This window comes from Sinocyclocheilus grahami, unplaced genomic scaffold (genome assembly GCF_001515645.1).
Source record: "Sinocyclocheilus grahami isolate Dianchi unplaced genomic scaffold, SAMN03320097.WGS_v1.1 scaffold214.1, whole genome shotgun sequence".
In the NCBI taxonomy this organism is placed as follows: domain Eukaryota; kingdom Metazoa; phylum Chordata; class Actinopteri; order Cypriniformes; family Cyprinidae; genus Sinocyclocheilus; species Sinocyclocheilus grahami.
The window spans coordinates 729,258-750,928 of NW_015505393.1; the positions used below are offsets into that span (position 1 = coordinate 729,258).

At 36.3% G+C, this 21,671-nt stretch overlaps 1 protein-coding gene across 1 annotated transcript; it reads left to right on the top strand.

Annotated features, from left to right (window-relative positions):
* Nucleotides 1-12,027: 12,027 nt before the first annotated feature.
* Nucleotides 12,028-20,750, top strand: LOC107596082 (voltage-dependent L-type calcium channel subunit beta-4; the record flags this gene model as incomplete). Its single annotated transcript, XM_016286700.1, has 12 exons — nt 12,028-12,054; nt 12,216-12,338; nt 12,435-12,562; nt 15,299-15,375; nt 15,801-15,820; nt 15,975-16,055; nt 17,394-17,452; nt 17,541-17,650; nt 17,783-17,934; nt 18,048-18,143; nt 18,906-19,091; nt 19,722-20,750. Coding segments are annotated over 12 exons (1,323 nt in total), but the record flags the coding sequence as incomplete, so codon positions are not given.
* Between the last annotated feature and the right edge of the window lie 921 nt (nt 20,751-21,671).

Consider the following 21,671-nt stretch of genomic DNA (forward strand, 5'->3'; position numbering starts at 1 on the left):
ATGTGGTGATTTGAAGCCATTTGCGTATTTTGAGGGAGAAAGAGAGCGCGCGTGCGGTGATTCACTTACGCTGTTTGTGAAATTACGTCTCGCACAAGGTTTTCAAATTACTTTGCAAGTTATTTAATGAAGAAATATGAAGGTGAGTTCCTCAGCTTCAGCATTATAATTATTTCACCCACGCTGGACAGAGACTGAGACGGTGCCGCTGCATGTCGTGCCAAACCTCTCACGACAGCGTCATCAGCTTGAGATTTTTTTTTTTTTGAGATCGGCCTTTTAGAGACTGCCGATCAATCATCCCAACATGATTATCGGCCGATAATGATCGGTAGCCGATCAATCGGAGCACCCCTAGCCTTAATGCCAGATCATAGTTCTACACTATGGAGCCCATTTCCGCCACGGGAAAAAAAATTAAAACAAATCTTTTTTTTTTTTTTTAAATGCAAGTTTAAAAAATAATTTGGTCTTCTCAGAATTGCGAGTTAACATTTTAACATCTTGCAGTTCTGACCTTTTTTCAGAATTGCAAGGAAAAAAGAATTGTGAGACAACAGTAAGAATTGTCAGATATAAACTCAGAACTGCAAGGGAAAAAAAGTCAGAATTGTGAGATAAAAAGTCGCAATTACCTTTGTTGTCATGGCAGAAACAAGCTTCCATAATATACTACAATCATTTAGATATGTACTTTGTACAAGTTGTAAAGTTCTCTTTCTACACAGTATAGAAAAGAATCACCCCCTCCCCCCCTTAGTTGCTTTTACAGCCTGAAATGAAAACTGAGACAGTTTTTGTTTTACCCAGCTGTAATTACTCAGTGCAACTTATAAAAGTGAAAGATGTAACACCAACATGTCAGAAATAAAAAACAGAATCACGGAGTTGGAAAAAGGATCACCCCCTTATGTCATTATTTTGTTGAACCACCTTTTGCTTTTTTACAGCCTTCAGTCTGTTGGGATATGTCTCTACTAACTTTGAACATCTAGAATTTGCAATATTTGCAGAACTGCTCAAGTTCAGTTAAATTTGATGGTGACCGATTGTGGAGTGCAGTCTTCAAGTCATTCCACAGATTTTCAATGGGGTTTAAGTCTGGGCTCCGACTAGGCCATGCAAATAATTCAATTTTAGCCTCATCTGCCTCGGAATCTTCAAGGTGCGTTTTGGCAAAGCTCAGTCGTGACTGCATGTGGGTTTCCTTGAGGAGTGGCTTTTTTCTTGCACCCCTCCCATACAAGCCACATCTGTGGAGAATGTGTGATATTGTTGTCACATGCACACAATGATCGCTCGTTGTCATAAATTCCTGCAGCTGCTCCAGAGTTGCTGTAGGCCTCTTGGTCACCTCTCTGACCAATTTCCTCTTGGCTATTTTATCCAGTTTGGAGTGACATCCTGATCCAGGGAGGGTCTGTTATGTACCAAATACCTTCCACTTCTTAATAATAAACTTCACTGTGCTTCTAGGCATTGATAAAGCCTAGAATGAAATTTTTTATATCCATCTCCTGACTTGTGCCTGTCCACAATTTTATCCCAGAGCTCTTTTGACAGTGCTTTGTCACCCATAGTTGATTGTTTACTTCAGTTGCACTACCAAGGACTGAAATGCTCCAGGAAAGCTCTTTTCATGCTGAGCAAATCAAAATGACCACAGCTGATCACAGTTGAAAGTCAAATGGCTTTGTGTGCCATTTGAGAAGGTGATTAGCTACACCTGATCACCAAGTCATTTTTAGGAGGGAGTGATCCTTTTTCCAACTCGGCGATTCTGTTTTTTTATTTTATTTTTTTCTGACATGTTGGTGTTACATCTTTCACTTTTATAAGTTGCACTGAGTAAATGCAGCTGGATAAAACAAAAACTGTCCGTCTTCATTTCAGGTTGCAAAGCAACAAAATCTGATTATTGTAAAGGGAGGTGATTCTTTTATATACCCACTGTATATATATTTAGTGTGATTTTCAAAGATAGAGCATAGGGTGGTGCTGAGAGGAAATGTCTTGCTTCTAAACATGTATGTGTCTTAGAGATCTGCTCAAATGAGGTGAAAAAAATCCAGGGGAGTGGTTAAAACCTGTTGAGATCAAGGTTAAAGACAAGACTGCAGGTAATAATAATGTATGTAAAAACTTGTCATGAATTTATGGCTGAAACAATCCTATTTTGATGTGGAGAGATTAAAAATGATTTGTTAACTCTAGTCGTTGGAAGTTGTAGCTGTTTTTGTAGTTACCTATAATAATGCATTTAAAATTCCTGATCATTGGGAGCTTGTATAAATTATTAATCTTGCTGGTATAGGTCACATGGCTAAACTCTTTAGTAATTCATTTATTTCTTTGCTTCCCTGCTGTGTTTATTGACCATAGGCCCCCAAAAAGCTCAAGAGCAGTGGGCAAGATTAGCATGACTGTTGATTTGTATGCCATTATGGTATACATATTTGCATTGCATTATACTGGTAAATTCTTTTAGCTCCTTTTTCTTACACATTTTTCATTAAATAATGCTGAAAAATGTTACTGTAAAAGATAAAGATGAACTTTATTCTAATTTCTCAATTTTAAAGTTCAGGAACACCAGTAATGCTTCTCAGTTAGCTTTTTAACTCAAATAGGCCTTAGGCCTACATTAGAAAAAATGGTTTGTGGTTTGGCTCCATTTATCATTTTCGCAGTGTGCACTAGAACATGAATAATTAATATGGTTGCAATTGTTTGCACCTTTGAGATGGGTGTCATATTTAGTATTGTGTTGTCAGAATGCATTTATTCTTCTACTCTAAATGCTCAGTTAGTTGTTGTTTACAATTGTGTTTCATATGTTTGTGTTTGGCATTTTAAGGTATTTAATACATGTTTTTCTCAATGTATCAAATGTTGTCACTAGTTTAGGACAGCAAGCACTTTCTCACAGATAAAACACAATATTAATATCAATTTACATCACAGACGTTTTTATCCAAAGCTACATATGATTTACATTCAAAGTACATGTTTTATCAGCTCTAGCTTTCCCTGGAAATTGAACCCATGACCTTGGCATTGCTAGTGCCATGTTCTACTGTTTTGTTTTATTTTATTTAACTATTTTTTACTAAACTATAAATTTGACTAATAATAATAATAATAATAAATTATTTATAATATAATGAACAATATAAACAAAGGAAACAGTTTTTTAACTTAATCTTAAGAAATCTAAAATTCACTCAAGTAAATTAAATTTAAAAAGGCATATTTTCATCGTATTTTAATTTAGCAAATGTCTAATTTTTTACAGTGCATGTGAACTAATGCATGAATTGTGAAATGAATTGTTGAGTCTATATGTGAACATGGATGAAAGAAAGAGATGAAATAGAAAGAGGTGAGATCCAAGATGGTCAAAAGAAGAGAGCTCTTACTGGAGCTCCTCTCAGCCAATCAGAAGACGGACTCACTGCTTTGTCATCAGCTTCTGATTGAGGAAGGCTCAGTTTTCCTGCTCTGTTTGTGGAAGCTTGATAAAATGCCAGGTCTCTGCAGCCTCTGGGGAGAGCCCCACTTCTCTATGATGTGATCGATCACGCTTCATCCTCATTAATACAATACGCTGGCTTCAGGAGCGAAAGGGGCAACTGCCATCTGCTTGACATTCCTCCTTCTGTGGTCTTTCTGTGGGTAAGGGGATTGTAAGAGAGCCCTGTTAGACGTACTCTCACTGGAGCTTCCTTATCCCACATTTGCATTTGATCGTTAAGGTGAACCCTTGGGAATATCAGACCTCCATGTACGACAATTTGTACCTGCATGGATTTGAAGATTCCGAGGCGGTGAGTAAGAGTCTATATGTGCATCTTCACGGTCTTTTGAATGAATGCATGCTCACACAAATGCTCTGAGGATGGCTGGAGGAATTCAACTTGTGGATGGTGCTACTGGTCCCAGTGAGTGTTTTGGGGGAGGGGAGAGGATCCGTATGTGTGTGTGCATGTGTATGGGTTTTGTTTCACTGTCACCTCCACTCTTTCTCCAAACCATGCTCTGTTTCTCAGATGCATTGTGGAAGAGGCAGTCGGGGGAGAGCATCAGTCAGCTGTTGTGGTAGCCTGTTATTCCGTATCATTGTGCTGTCACTAATAATGCCACACTGCTTGCTGGTTTAGTTCCTCTTAGCTTGCATGCATTGTTGTTTTTGTCGGATTTTCATCTGTACTCAAAAGAAATGCTTGCTTAAAGTGCCACTTTGTTTCTGCTTGTAATGGAGGGCTCATTTAATTAGCATCATTAGATAAGATATAAACGAGTCCCATGGAAGTAGCAGTAATGTTCAGCAGTGATGTGTGTACTGGTTACAGCCACATCAAGGCCAGTCTCCTTATTTAACTGGTCACAAGTTTCATCACTTTACAACAAGAGATGTTCTTGTTGCTCTTTGTGATGCAGCCTTGTTTGTTAACATGTATCACAAACTATCCCCATTCCACTTAGTGTTACCACTGAGAAAAGTCAGAGCTGGAAAATGAATCAATATGATCTTATCATTTTTTGGCCATATGACTTTACCTAACAGAAAAGATATTTTGAAGAACTCTGCAAACCAAACGACATTGGAGCCCACTGACTTCCATTGAAACAAATCTCAAAATATCACTTATATTCCTCAGAAGATCCACCCAAAATTAAAATTCTGTCTTTTTTCTTTTTTCGGAACACAAAAGAAGATATTTTGAAGAATGCTTGGAATCAAATGACATTGGAGCCCATTGACTTACATTGAGTTTTGGAAGAACATGAACAGGAAAAACTCTTTTTTGGGTGATCATCTCTCTACCACTTTTGCACTTTTCATAATAGGAAGTTAGCCGTTCAGAATTGTGAGTTGGTTTGAAGGAAAGCCTTTTGTTTTCTGTGTATGTTGGTATTATTAATTAGACCTAGGATGTTCTGAGAAAAGGAAGTCTTTTTTTTCCATAAACCTTGACCACAAATCATAATTGTGTGGATGTAAGGACCAACACCTCCTGTGTTATGTCCATACATTTGTTTGTTTTTGTTCATCATTAATACATTTGTCATAATTGATCGCTTGATTTAGCCTCAGTGAGAAACATAATATATTATATGACTAATTATTATGTATGGGTTAAGTTTAGTTTTGAACAGAAAGGTTCATTTATTTTTATTTAAAATAAATTCATTATGTGTCATCTTGTGACATTTGAAAAAGTAAAAATAAAAATTGTGATGAATATGTTGTGTATTTACCATTTACTGTAGGTTTGTCACCTTTAAACCAATCAATGACTGTCTAACAGCCTCACAAAACAATTGAACAGAAAATCTGAATTTGACACGTACCGTCATATGTGTTGATAAACAGATCTATCTATCTATCTATCTAGTACAAAGTATCTATTCTCTGCTACAAAATACTGAGAAGCTGAGGACAATTTAATACCCCGCAGCAAGTATTTTCTCTGGAATTATATGGTGCAGAAATATCATGGAAATTATGTCGTAAGAATGAAATAATGACAAAGTAGCTCAGATCTGGTGGCCTCTAATGATCTTAATATAGCCTTGTGGTCTAATTGTGTCTGCCTTTCTTTTCTCCTCTTCGCTTACAGCTTATGAATATTAAAAGTAATGGAGGGTTCACGCGGGTACTATTCATTGCGTGTAATTGTTTTAGTGTATCCTGTTTTTTATATTTATGACATTGATGGTGTCCCACTATTATTAGTCTAATTGTGCAAACTTGATCCACACTGTTATATTTGCAATTGCTTTCTAATAAAAGCAGCTGCATACGTTTCAAGCTACCAGTTCAAAGTGATTGTTTTTCAGTATAGTTTTAAGGTAAAAGTTTTTGAGAAGAATGGATGATAGTGATTGCTCTTTTAAACTATTTCTTTTCAGTGAATTATTAACTAAATTGGACTGAATTAGAGCAGTTAAAGCGATAGTTCACCTCAAAATGAAAATTCATTTTCTATAAATCTAGAACTAGTAATGTCTGCTTCTGCAAGTGATTCTTTGAAGTTTGCAACCAGTTCCCAAAAATCAGACTGAGCAATTCATGAACATGCTGTCTTCAAGGTAACAGTTCAAGGACTCAATTCCAATTTTGAAAGCAACTGATTTAAAGATCAGTTTAGTCAGATATTAGAAGTACTGACACAAAGCTTTCATCATCATCATCTCTTTTTATGGTTAAGTATTTGCTTTCATCAGATGTGGCCCTAAATGGTAGTGATCTCATGCTGTGTTGTGGAGAGATTTATCTGTAATTACTCACTGCTCTTGCCTGCATTGGTCCTCAGCCCTCATGATTCATCTGCATATCTGCTCACAGGAGGATGCTTTTTCACGGACCGATTTATCTGCTTTTGTTTTCAAAGAAATACAGGGCAAGGAGCTGCCAGCGTAGTGGATTTTGAGTGCTCTCAGACTCACTGGCATCACAGGAAAATGTTCATTGCGTGCAATCTCTGAAGATAAGCAGAATGTGTGGCTTGACAAACCCAAGCCCACACACTGGACGTGGTTAGATAACGGTATACGTACTGAGGCAGAGTACATGAAAGCTGCATTTGGTTCAGCCATTGTGTGTGCGTGGATTTACTTGTCTATACTTTAAGTTGGGGACAAAGTTGTCTCCAGATGTTAGCTTAAATCTTTCTGAAAAAAGGAAGTTCTTAAGTAAATTCTTAATATATAAAAATGTATTCTAATATATTATAATTCTTTATTTGTATTGTGTGTGTGTGTGTGTGAATATATATATATATGTATATATATGCATATACAGCAAGGAGTCATATCATGAAAAAATATATTTTTATGTTTTATTATAATAACAGAGTACTAAGTAAACATTGACTTGCAGAACTCAATACTCTCCACAATCCGAAGAGATAATCCATTTTACATCCACCAAATTGTAAAAATGGTGGGATTTTCTCAGGGGAAAAAATAAATATGAAATGGCCCCTTTAAATAAATATAACTGGGGAAGTATTCATATATTATAGATACATTTCCTTTTCTTTTTCTTATTATGTTTTATTCATGGCGCCTTCTGAAGTTGGAAGGTTAATCGAATTTGCTTTGTGGTAATAAATAAACATCAGTTGGATAATTTATAAAACTTGCTGCTAAGTAGGTTGTGATAGCCGAGGCACAGAAATAATTTCCGTGGGTATTCATGCTAAACCGAGTGCTTGAGTAAGAAATTCTAATGTGTCTTCGAACATTCTCATATTAAGGTGTTTTTTATCTCCTCCTGAAGCATGTGTATCCCAAATAGCCTGTTTGAAAGAGATTGATTTGTTTCATTCTGATGTATCAAGTTTGAGATCAGTATACATTTTCAACTTTATTTACCTATAACTACTGTTATGGGAAGTATAATTATAAAAAAAATGTCCAAGTTGACCTACAGTCTTCATGTGTCTGAATGAGTAAGTATAAAAGTCTGTATAAGTGCTCAGTGAAGAAGAGCTTCAATTGACTAATGTTAGTCCGACTTCCTAAAAATCAGACAGGTACAGTTGTACATGGAAAAAAAGAAAACTAAAAAACTTGTAAAGTGCATGTACTGAATATTTTAATTTGAGTTTTAATTTTAATTTGACTCAGCAGCACACAATTAGTCAAATTTACTCAGTAGTCCTTTCTTGGAAGCTCTCTTATGGGATTGAAGGCAGAGGCATCATGCCTTCAGGAACTGTATGAATTAGAAATGTATTTATGACCCTCTCATCAATGTGTCATGCCAAACATTATATGGCAAATATGGTGACACCTTCGCAATATTCATAGATCATTTTAAATATCAAAAATTGATTTAAAATTGAATTGTCTTTCATATAAAATATTAAAATATTTTAATATTTTCAAATTTAATAATTTATACAAAATATATATATATATGTATATATATGCATATACAGCAAGGAGTCATATCATGAAAAAATATATTTTTATGTTTTATTATAATAACAGAGTACTAAGTAAACATTGACTTGCAGAACTCAATACTCTCCACAATCCGAAGAGATAATCCATTTTACATCCACCAAATTGTAAAAATGGTGGGATTTTCTCAGGGAAAAAAATAAATATGAAATGGCCCCTTTAAATAAATATAACTGGGGAAGTATTCATATATTATAGATACATTTCCTTTTCTTTTTCTTATTATGTTTTATTCATGGCGCCTTCTGAAGTTGGAAGGTTAATCGAATTTGCTTTGTGGTAATAAATAAACATCAGTTGGATAATTTATAAAACTTGCTGCTAAGTAGGTTGTGATAGCCGAGGCACAGAAATAATTTCCGTGGGTATTCATGCTAAACCGAGTGCTTGAGTAAGAAATTCTAATGTGTCTTCGAACATTCTCATATTAAGGTGTTTTTTATCTCCTCCTGAAGCATGTGTATCCCAAATAGCCTGTTTGAAAGAGATTGATTTGTTTCATTCTGATGTATCAAGTTTGAGATCAGTATACATTTTCAACTTTATTTACCTATAACTACTGTTATGGGAAGTATAATTATAAAAAAAATGTCCAAGTTGACCTACAGTCTTCATGTGTCTGAATGAGTAAGTATAAAAGTCTGTATAAGTGCTCAGTGAAGAAGAGCTTCAATTGACTAATGTTAGTCCGACTTCCTAAAAATCAGACAGGTACAGTTGTACATGGAAAAAAAGAAAACAAAAAAACTTGTAAAGTGCATGTACTGACTATTTTAATTTGAGTTTTAATTTTAATTTGACTCAGCAGCACACAATTAGTCAAATTTACTCAGTAGTCCTTTCTTGGAAGCTCTCTTATGGGATTGAAGGCAGAGGCATCATGCCTTCAGGAACTGTATGAATTAGAAATGTATTTATGACCCCAGCAAGGAGTCATATCATGAAAAAATATATTTTTATGTTTTATTATAATAACAGAGTACTAAGTAAACATTGACTTGCAGAACTCAATACTCTCCACAATCCGAAGAGATAATCCATTTTACATCCACCAAATTGTAAAAATGGTGGGATTTTCTCAGGGGAAAAAATAAATATGAAATGGCCCCTTTAAATAAATATAACTGGGGAAGTATTCATATATTATAGATACATTTCCTTTTCTTTTTCTTATTATGTTTTATTCATGGCGCCTTCTGAAGTTGGAAGGTTAATCGAATTTGCTTTGTGGTAATAAATAAACATCAGTTGGATAATTTATAAAACTTGCTGCTAAGTAGGTTGTGATAGCCGAGGCACAGAAATAATTTCCGTGGGTATTCATGCTAAACCGAGTGCTTGAGTAAGAAATTCTAATGTGTCTTCGAACATTCTCATATTAAGGTGTTTTTTATCTCCTCCTGAAGCATGTGTATCCCAAATAGCCTGTTTGAAAGAGATTGATTTGTTTCATTCTGATGTATCAAGTTTGAGATCAGTATACATTTTCAACTTTATTTACCTATAACTACTGTTATGGGAAGTATAATTATAAAAAAATGTCCAAGTTGACCTACAGTCTTCATGTGTCTGAATGAGTAAGTATAAAAGTCTGTATAAGTGCTCAGTGAAGAAGAGCTTCAATTGACTAATGTTAGTCCGACTTCCTAAAAATCAGACAGGTACAGTTGTACATGGAAAAAAAGAAAACTAAAAAACTTGTAAAGTGCATGTACTGAATATTTTAATTTGAGTTTTAATTTTAATTTGACTCAGCAGCACACAATTAGTCAAATTTACTCAGTAGTCCTTTCTTGGAAGCTCTCTTATGGGATTGAAGGCAGAGGCATCATGCCTTCAGGAACTGTATGAATTAGAAATGTATTTATGACCCTCTCATCAATGTGTCATGCCAAACATTATATGGCAAATATGGTGACACCTTCGCAATATTCATAGATCATTTTAAATATCAAAAATTTATTTAAAATTGAATTGTCTTTCATATAAAATATTAAAATATTTTAATATTTTCAAATTTAATAATTTATACAAGACTATATCGAGGGGTGAGAACCAGAAGAGCATAAGTGACATTTCACCAACTTTACAGGAGGGCCAACACAAAAACCAACAGGTTTAGTATGTTCAGAGTTAAGTCTTTTGGTTTCTAACGAATAACTCCAAAATTATTAAGAATTCACTTGTGTCCTTTTGGCAGTAGAAATAGCTCATCAAGAGCTTTCATTTGATATATATATATATCTCAATTTCACCCAAAATGTCACTTACGCCCTTCTGGTTCTCACCCCTCGATATGTAAAAAAATTATAACCATTTAACAGTTGAACCATTCATTGCTTGAAAGTGAAATATTTGACCTCAGGTTGAAGTGTGCTGGCAGCCTGTGAAAGAGGAACTGTGCTATCATCTGCTGGGGAAATGTTCCCGTCCTGCACCCTGCCATCTCTCTCCATCCAACCATCAGTATCGCTGAGTCAGCAGCATAGAGGAAGCAAACCAGCTGGCCACGGGGTGTAATGTGTTCCAAAGTGAAGTGATTGCCTGACTGCAGATTCTGTAAATCCCAAAATCATTTGGATACCAACATGGTATCCAAATGGGACCCGAAACAATTTGTATACCAACATTCTTCTAAATATTTTCTTTTGTGTTCCACAAAAGAAACAAAGTCATACAGGTTTGGAATGACATAACGACATTACAGGGAGTAAATAGTGACATAATTTTTCTTTTTGAGTGTATTATCCTTTAGAAGCTTTACTTTTTGCTATATTAACTGCGTGTTTATATGATCAGTTGCATTATATTTGCATTTAGCATTGTTGTTTTTTTAGATCAGACCCTCGTGACCCACCAGTTGAGATCCACTGAACTTGATAATACAGCAACTCATTCATATGTTATGATGGGGGCCATAATATATGAGTGTTTGTTGACTCATAAAAGTCATTGTGCATCAGCTCAGTTTAAAGATTCAGACTGTTTGTGTTGCAGAATTAAACCGAATAGTTTGATGCTCCAGTGGTCCTAATGAGTGCTGGAGAATGAGAAGATGGAAAGAGGTGCTGCGAGGATGAATCACAGGGGCTTTGATGTCATCAAGAGCAGATGCAGCTCCTGTCACTTTACTCGCATCAGGGCACATTGCCTTATGTAACACTGGTCACATGACTTTCCTGCCCATGGAGGTCCATGATCTAGTGTGATGGCCAGTAGTGAGGGCATTGTGCTGGCCAGGGTTGTGAGCTTAAAAACTGAAGTGTCTAATGATGTCTAGTCATCAAGTGAACAGAGATGGAGATCTAGAGATACTGATGGCTATGCTAGTCCACTAGGTAGACCAGAACCAATTCTGAGCTGGTCTAAACTGGCCTTTTAGCATTACAGCAATTGCTTCATCCTTAGTTGCTAAGTTACTTTAAAAAAGAATAACACATTTTGTCCACCTTTCATCCACTTCCTTCATCTTCCACAGTGCTAGAGACATCTATCATGGCAAAGTGCAGAAGTGATGATATCAGACAGTTAGACTAGACACAATGAATATCTCTTTACCTTTGAGGAGATACCAGGAATAGAATCAGATTCTCTATGATGAGGCATCTCTGTGTGTGTGTGTGTGTGTGTGCTTGTGTGTTGGCATCTGGGTTTCACTGAACTGCCGTGTCTCTAGTCTTTGTTCTTCCTTCAGCCCTTTATCTTTCTTTGGGTCCCTTGTTTAAGGTTCTTTGAATTTTTGCCAGTATAGCAGATGAATTGTCTTCTTTAACACACACTTCTTAAAATTTGTGTGCTTAAGTGCGTAATTTCTGTGCTAGCAGCACAAAATGGAATTGCAATCTGCTCAGAGGTTTGGAATTGCAATCTGTTCAACCTGTCTTCTGCAAGACAGGACCAGATCATAGACAGTTTAAGGAAGAGGAGATAGACCACTCATAAAAAAATAAACACCTCCATATGGTGGCTGTAGGAATGAACGTTACCCTGAACCTTTTATGAGAGAGATTTAGCTGCAGCATCCTCAAATATATATATATATTAGTATAATATACCATTCAGCTGGAGAGGGCAAAGGTCAGACTGTCTTAGCCAGAGCTACCTGTACTGTACCTATGCCATTTCTTAATTTCTAAAATAGCAAATTGTAGAAACTATTTAGTTTCTATTATCAAGTTGCTCAAGCACAAATGGTAATTAAAACTACGCTGATTTACTGTTCATCAATATGTGCTCAGGCCAAAGCAGTGGCCTTTGCCGTGAAGACAAACGTCAGCTACTGTGGTGCCCTGGATGAGGATGTTCCTGTTGCTGGCACTGCCATTTCCTTTGATGCTAAAGACTTCCTTCATATCAAGGAGGTGAAGAGGGCATTTATTTAATGAGAGCCTGTCTAGCTGTATCCATTTATAAATGGACTTTAAACAAATTCCTTTGTCCTCTGTGTATTTCCACAGAAGTACAACAATGACTGGTGGATTGGGCGACTGGTGAAGGAAGGTTGTGATATCGGTTTCATCCCCAGTCCCTTAAAACTAGAGAACATTCGCTTACAGCAGGAGCAAAAAAGGGGCCGCTTCCATGGGTAAGATGAGAATATATGAGGAATGGGTGAACACTGAACCTTACAAAACAGTTTTGAATGCTACTGTTTACATTTCAAAAACCAAATTTCAAGATGATTACAAATGCCCTTGTACCTCATTGTTCGTTGTAGCATTGTTCTATTTAGAACACAGGACGTGTGTTTATTCATGGGACAACTAATTTTGGAGTTGGTGCTATGTCCTTTTATATACCGAGCATGATCAGTCATAGTTGTAGGTGTTTATTGAAAGAATTGACACACAAATGCTTTGAATGAGATACTGCATCAGTGATCAGTCACGCAGTAGTCATACCTCACCACTCTCAGATAAAATGTTTGGATTTGAAGGACAAAGGCATTTGCACTTTTCTGTTCTTTCCTTAAAGGGGTCCTATTATGCTTTTTCACTTTTTTAATTTTAGTCAGTGTGTAGTGTGTATGTTTGGGCATAAAAAAGATCTAGAAAGTTACAAATCTCAAAGTCCACTCCAAAGGGAGATATTTCGTTTTTTAAAAATCCCTTTTCAAGAACTACAACGAACGGCTCGTTTGGACTACAGCGTTTGTTTTCCGGGCTTTGTGATATCACAAAGCGGCTCATTGGAATATCATTACAAATAATTCCTGCCTACAGAAATTCGAATGGTTGAGGGGTGGGGAGTTCATGGGATAATTCATATAAACATGATTATAAGTTGATCCTTTGTCATTTGAAATGTAACTTAAAGCTTAAAGAGTTAGGAATAAGTACGTACAATGATTTATTTGCCAAACGGCAGTAATTTTCTTTAAATCTACGTCAGTTGCAGTTGCTCTGCAGCTTTCTCGCCTCCGCTCTGTTGCTATGACTCGTCAGGATTATAGCGCGTTCTCAGTGATTTGCTGGTCTGCGGCTGATTTCATGTGCAAGGTAAGCTGTTCGCGAAGCGCTCGCCCAAGCGGAAAAATGTGCTGTTGCTGCCAGATCTCGATTGCCGAAAATCACATTGTGTTTGATGCAAAACCAACTTGACTAAATCAAAAGAAAAAAAACACTGTAACTGTATTTATTTTTTTTTCTCAATTTTTATGTTTTCTCAAGCAAAGCAAATTTTAAAAGTCCACTGAAAACATATCCTCTTATATTTTTGGCCATAGACAAACAACGTATGTTGAAGTTGAATATACATTATTGTCAACGTTATTGCCTAAGCGGTGAAATAAAAAAAAATTTTTTTATAAAAACATGGTCTATATAAAATTTTAATAATAACAAACAATATTGTTCCCCTTTTTTGCGTATGCTCGCAAAAAAGGGTAACTGTCGCTTACAGTTAAAGTCCTTCTCTGATTTTATTATTGTTTGCAAGGTTACAACGTTACTTTGGAATATTTTAAAGGGGTCATATGATGCGATTTAAATTTTTCCTTTCTCTTTGGAGTGTTACAAGCTCTTGGTGCATAAAGAAGATCTGTAAAGTTGCAAAGACTAAAGTCTCAAATCCAAAGAGATATTCTTTATAAAAGTTGAGTCAGCCACGCCTACCTAAAACGGCTCGTTCTAACACGCCCCCACATATCTACGTCACTATGTGGAAATATTAGCATAATGCAGCCCAAATGTGCACGCAAAGGAAGAAGGCGTGGTTTCAGGAACAGCAGTCGTGTTGATGCGGCCATGTCAGGGAGATGCTGTGTTTCAGTGCGAAAGCAAAAACACTTTATTTGGCTTTCCGGAAGTAGATGCAATTAGGAATCACTGGTTAAGATTTATTTACAACAGAACAGCACAACCCAGATGTTCGAATTTGTGCAACGCATTTTATGGACGACAGTTTTTTTAATCTAGAAGAGTACAAAGCTGGCTGTGCACAAAGGCTATTTTTTTTTTTTTTAATTTAAAAAGGGTCAATTCCGACTTTGCTATGACAATCTAGCGCTTCTGAATCAGCGACTGTAAGTATGTTTTGTTATTAGTTTAAGTATTTGCTATTGACTGTTCAAATGCAGAGTTTTGCGCAGCGCAGAGTAACGCGTCGTGTGTGTGTGTGTGTGAGGGGAACAGAGTCACATCATAGGAGAGTGAACTGCCTGTCAGAAATCATAGCATGTCAGCTGTCTTAACCGCTTTTCGAAGGAGGGGGCTTTGTTGAAAACTATGTGTTTGAGAGAGGCGGGGCATAGAGGACCTACAATAATGTACAGTATTTGAAAAATAATGTGTTTTTTGAACATTAAAGCATCTCAACATATTCTGTTACACCAAATACACAAAATAATGTTCTTTAAAATAGCATCATATGACCCCTTTAAATATTTTGGGGTATTTTGCATGGTCTGTTATTGGAGTAGTGTCACCCGGGTGGGAGTTTTAACTCCTATTCACTGGGAATAAAAAAATTATTTAGCTGATGCAGAGACACATATAGACTGGGGGAATCCCCCCATCTCCCCACCCTCTGATTATGTATCATAACGTAATTACGTGTAAACGTTATTTGGTGGTTTTTACTGGGAAAACCAGCTATATTTTTCTTGCATTTTAATAATGGATAAACTTGAAACGATAGAACTACTTAATTGAAGATGAATTTCATTTACAAATAAGGTAGGAAATGTGCATACTTTTAAATCGACACCTGCCACGGTGTTTCTTAGCTATTTGTCATCTGTGATCCCTTTTGAGTGTCCTAAAATATTCCATTCTGAACACAGTCCTTAATTAACACCATTCCCTGTTCTTTATTCCTATAGGAAGTCCGGTGGGAACTCCTCTTCCAGCCTGGGTGAGATGGTGTCAGGCACCTTCAAGCCCAACCCTGCTTCTGCAGGTCAGCTTCATTCTTCAGACTTAGTGAAGGGTTCCAGTTCACTTCTAATTTATAGGCTGGTTTTATAAAATGTTCACATAAATTAAGGAATGAATGGACATTTTCCAGATGCAACTGAGGGAAAAACTTGTCTGTCCTTTTTAAGGCTGTTCTTGTAAGATATGAAGTGTCAAAATTGTTATTACCTCTTGACACAAAACAAATATGGCTGAGAAACACAATCTGTAGAAGCTGCGTTGCCCAGTGACATTTAGTATACTATTAAATAGCATACAGGCCTAGGTGCTAGGCACTGAGAATTTCTGAATTTTATTTTATTATTTTATTTAATTTTAAATAGAGAAAAGATGCATCTGATTTTGATGTATTGTTTTTGTGGCTTGTTTTATTCTACTTTTTAAAATTCCTCTTTTCCATCATCACAGGTAAACAGAAACAGAAAGTGGTGAGTTAACTGTATTTTATTTGTCAGTTCTATATATTCTATAAAATAGCCCTACTATTGTAATAAACTGCAGTTTCGAACTATTGCAGTGTTCATGGGGCTGTTGCAAATAAACAGCATATTGTTTCACATCTAAATCGCTGTTATATTGCAGGCCGAGCACATTCCTCCATACGATGTGGTCCCATCCATGAGGCCGGTGGTCTTAGTTGGGCCATCACTTAAGGGATATGAGGTAGGCCTCCCCCAATCCCTATAGTGTATGCGTGTGTATATTTAGACATGGTAACCAGGGCATCACTCCTTAAGCAGCAAGCGAGAGGGGATGTCGGTTTGTCACTGAATAGCAGTCATCATCAGAGTTGCCAAGGCAACAACCTTCTGGGTACAACATGCCAGTCTCAAAAATGGAACATGGTTTGAAATTAGAAACAGGGGGGGAAAAAACATAACCACCATCCCTGAAATCAGCGTGACAAGTGTGTTAACATGAACCATCTGAATATTAGACTAAATCTCTAGTCATGCACCTTGGAGCGTATATCATGATTGATTTGTGAAAGATAAACAGCTGTGTTTGATCATTTCAGCTCATTATTCAAGAATATATGTCATCTGCTCTGTTACAAAAATTATTTAAAAGATTAGTTCTCCCAAGATGAGTTTGTTTCTTCATCAGAACAGATTTGGAGAAATTTGACTTTACATCACTTGCTTACCAGTGGATCCTCTGTAGTGAATGGGTGCCGTCAGAATGAGAGTCCAAACAGCTGATAAAAGCATCACAATAATGCACAAGTAATCTCCAGTAATAACTCCAGTTCATCAATTAATGTCTTGTTAAGCGAACATCTGCATGTTTGTAATAAACAAATCCATCAAGATCCTTTTTTTTTTCTTCTTCAAAGCATTGCTTACAGCTAAAATATGAGTCCTCTATCTATAATATTGCTTTCTCCAGTGAAAAGTCGTCTTGTCTGAATCAAGTGAGAAATAGGCACAGATCCGTCACCGTTTGCAAGCGAAAACAGTTCAAAACAGTTCTTAAAATTGTGATTTTGATGTGAGAGGACAACAGGAGGAAGCGTTGTTATTATTATGGATTATGGACTATATTTTGTGTGCCTTATTGATGGATTTATTTCTTACATACATGCAGCTTTTTACTTCACAAGACGTTAACTGATGGACTGGAGTGGTGTGGATTACTTGTCGAATATTATGATGTTTTTTTCAGCTGTTTGGACTCTAATTCTGGCGGCACCCATTCACTGCAGAGGATCCATTGTTGAGCAAGTGAGGTAATGCTACATTTCTCCAATTCTGTTCTGATGAAGAAACAAACTCATCTACATCTTGAATGGTATGGAATGAGTAAACCAAATTTTCACCAAATTTTCTTTTTTGGGTGAACTACTTTAAGACAGACTGCACTTATTTGTTATTTCCTGGCTGGATGCTGTTGAAGTAAAGTAGATATATTCCTCAGTTTTTCCAATGAATCTTTCAAATAAAAATCTCCTTTTTGCTCATAATTGTGTTTACTCTCCTGTCCCCATGGGTTTGAACACAGGTGACAGATATGATGCAGAAAGCACTCTTTGACTTCCTGAAACACAGGTTTGAAGGCAGGTGAGGAACAGCTTTTAATCTGTTGTGGATTTGAAATAACTTTGCTGTACATGTGGTAGATTTCACTACATTTATTTCCTAATTCCAGGATATCAATCACAAGAGTAACCGCAGACATCTCTTTGGCCAAAAGATCTGTGCTGAATAACCCTAGTAAGAGAGCTATCATTGAGAGATCCAACACCAGATCCAACCTGGGTATGTCAGCTAATATTTATTTGCCACTGAGCATTTCGAACTGAATTCAAGTTAATTAATTAATGTTGGACATGTTTACTGCTTCTAAATCAGCATGTTGACATCATGCTGAATGGTTCCTCTTTCTGACAGCGGAGGTTCAGAGTGAGATCGAGCGAATCTTTGAATTGGCCAGATCCCTTCAGCTGATTGTGCTGGATGCCGACACGATCAACCATCCAGCCCAGCTCATCAAGACTTCTTTAGCTCCCATTACTGTCCATGTCAAAGTGTCTTCTCCCAAGGTAACAAGGTTGCATTCCTTTATTAGCAATGTATTATGTAACAATGTATTAACAATATCTGTTAGTTAAATGATGTTAAATTGTCAATAGTTATTGCATGTGCGTGCTTACAGGTATTGCAACGGCTGATCAAATCACGAGGGAAGTCTCAAAGCAAGCATTTAAATGTACAACTGGTGGCAGCAGACAAATTAGCTCAGTGTCCTCCAGTGAGTATCCAGAATAACATAACAGACCGATTCTTCTGTTTTAAAGTGTTTGCAACCCATTTTACTCTCATAATCTGAAATACACTATCCCTCAGCAGTTTAGGGTCAGTAAGATGCTTTTGAAAGAAGCCTTTTATGCTCTCCAAGGCTGATATTATTTGATTAAAAGAACTGTAAAAACCGTAATATTGTGAAATATTATTACAATTTAAAATAACTATTTTCTATTTGAATATTTTTTTAAATGTAATTTATTTCTGTGATGGTAAAGCTGAATTTTCAGCAGACATTACTCCAGTCATGTGATCCTTCAGAAATCATTCTAATATGCTGATTTGCTGCTCATGAAACTTTTCTTATTATCAATGTTGAAAACAGTTGTGCTGCTTAGTACTTTTTGTGGTGGAAGCATCTTTTTTTTCAGGATTCTTTGATAAATATAAAGTTCAAATTAACAGCATTTATTTGAAATAGAAATATTTAGTAATTTTATAAATATCTTCATTGATCAATTTAATGTGTCCTTGCTGAAGAAAGGTATTCTTTCAAAAAACAAACAAAAAGACTCCAGACTTTTTGTCAGATTCAGAGTAACACAGGATATTCAGTAAAACAAAAATGTGATTTTTATTCATCGAGGTTGGACTGGGCTGTAAAAAGTTATGTGTCAAAATAGAGCGAGGTGGTTGAATGGAAGACATTGAAAATAAAGGATGTGACATAAAAAACACTGACTACATTGCTGTTCCTGCCCTGTTCCAGGAAATGTTTGATGTAATTTTGGATGAGAACCAGCTCGAGGATGCATGTGAACATCTAGCTGAGTATATGGAGGCATATTGGCGTGCAACTCACACTTCCCTCAGCACTCCTCTGAACCCTCTACTGGGCCGCAACTTGGGATCCACTGTGCTCTCACCGTACCCCACAGCCGTCTCTGGACTACAGGTGAGTGGACACTTGGGACTCAGTTTTAAATATTCCAAAATATGTTGATTAAAATGTGTGGAAACTCCTTGCTAAGCTCCGCCCCCTTGGTTACTGTTGCCATCACAAGCTTTATAGAACGAACCATAGGAATGAACTGGAGATTTCAGAGATTACTTGAGATTTGCATGAAATTTCAGGAACAAAAAAATGCTCATAGAATGGTATAAATTAAGTAAATTGAAATATTAGGTTACACTTTATTTTAAGGTGTCCTTGTTACAGTGTAATTATACATATAAGTACTGCGTAATATTAATTAACTACATGTACTTACTATATGGTTAAGGTAAGGATTGGTTTGGCTTAGGGTATCTTGCATGTAATAATGCATAATTAATTGTTATTATAATAGTAAGTACATGTAACGTGTAACAAGGACACCTTAAAATAAAGTGTTACCAAATATTATGTTTATGGGTGCTTGAATGAAGTTTATTTTATTTGACTTTTTTACCAAAATGTATCTACAGATATTGTTAACTTACTGTATGTAGTAACATGATTGAAAGTAAATGCCTAATACTGTGTGGATTTATTTTGAATTGTACTATATTGGTTTCACTGCTAATATCGGTAACCTTTCAACAGAGCCAAATAAATAAAAACAGCAATCATATCAGTGACAACTCTCCAATGGAGCGGCGCAGCTTGATGACCTCCGATGAGAACTACCACAACAACGAGCGGCAAAAGAAGAGTCATAACCGCCTGTCCTCCAGCTCCCAGCAAAGTCGAGACCACTACCCTCTGGTAGAGGAGGACTACCATGATCCCTATCAAGACGCGTACAAACCTCACCGCAACCAGGGCTCCCCTGGGGGCTACAGTAACGAATCACGGCACAGACTCTGAACGTCCAAACCACTACAGCCAGAGCTATGAGATAAACCTCATGTAATTATGTAAACCCTTTCTGTAAATGCAGTGCATTGCGTTCACTCTGACACAGGCCCCCATCTATGGGCCATCTTAACTAAAAGCAAAATCCGAGCACCCGTTCCGTCTATGTAAGGCAGTTGTTTGCAGCCCTTGCGCATCTCTTGTCAGGCAGTTGGAGGAGCTGATTTTATCTGCAATGGTTGAGTTAAGATGCTCTCCTGGAGGAGTGACAGCTATAGTACCATCTGGTCTATCCAATTTCTCCTAGTAGAGGCCTAAGCCCTGCGTCTAATTGCCAACCAAAGCCCTGCACTGTCTATATTTGCAGGACGTTTCTTGGTGTCATGCTCATTTTTACCCTGAACTAGTGCCGGCATGCAGAAATGCTCAACAGTGCCAAGAGCCAATCAGAGCCTTTTTGCAAGATTTCAGTAGCCAATGGAATGCATTTGCTGTTTTGTTTCTTCCTGTCTTAGTATTTATCTTAGATCTCTCTTCTTTTGCCCAAGCAGCCTCAGGTACGAAGCAGGAATTCTTCATAGGTGCCAAACTCCCAAGAGGTTTCTTTTCCCGCGGTCTATTTTCGTAATGATATCTGCAGATAGTATCAACACACTTTTCTGAGCAAAACACAAAAGATAGCAACAAATTATCCCTTTTTACATACACCATAATGCCTGTAGTTCACTCAGCGCTTTGCCCAGGCCTACAAGTGGGATGTTGTTGCAAAAAAGTATGCCAGAGTACCAGTATCAGGTAGATTTTATTATTTTAAATTATTTTAATACTTGGTTGTAAATGTAATAGTAAAAGAACGAATCTCATGAAACCTTACAAGATTTCCAGATTATGGAAATCATCTAGAAAGAAAAAAATCATCTAAATTTAAAAATAAATATAAGAATAAACAATATTAATACAATGAAGTGTGTTTTAGGACCATCAAAACTTGCATTGTGACATTTTTTCATGAAAATTAAGCTCATGATTTTGTGAAAACAGATTTGTTTTGTTTACATTGTAAAGAATTATGCATCATGATAGTATTTGTTGTATTGCCTTTCATTTCAAAATAATGGTTAAAAAAATACTATACATATTATGGTAATGAATAAGAATTTGAGAGTAAAATGTGCTTAATTATCATTCAAATATTATAATACATTTTTTCTTTATGCTATATATAAGGTTTTATTTATTTATTTATTTTTGGTGAAATGTGGCCTGAGCATGTTTTGTGAGATTCTCAGGCGTTTTGTTGAGCTCATATCACACTCTTGTTTTCTGACTGAAACAGCACAGTAGCCTGTGTCATTAAAATATGTGGCAGCTTTTACTCAACACCATTTTCAACTAAAAATGGAAAATGTTTTGGTAACACTTTATTTTAAGGTGGCCTTGTTACACATGTTACATGTACTTACTATTACAATAACAATTAATTATGCATAAGTACATGCAAGTAGCCCTAAGCCAAACACTAATCCTAAACCTAACCATATAGTAAGTACATGTTGTTAATTAATATTACTCAGTACTTAAATGTATAATTACACTGTAACAAAGACACCTTAAAATGTTCATTTACATGACAATGGCCTTTTGGGGGGCCTGAAAACGCAAACTTTTGAAATCAAAGTGCAAGTTTTTGAAAACGAT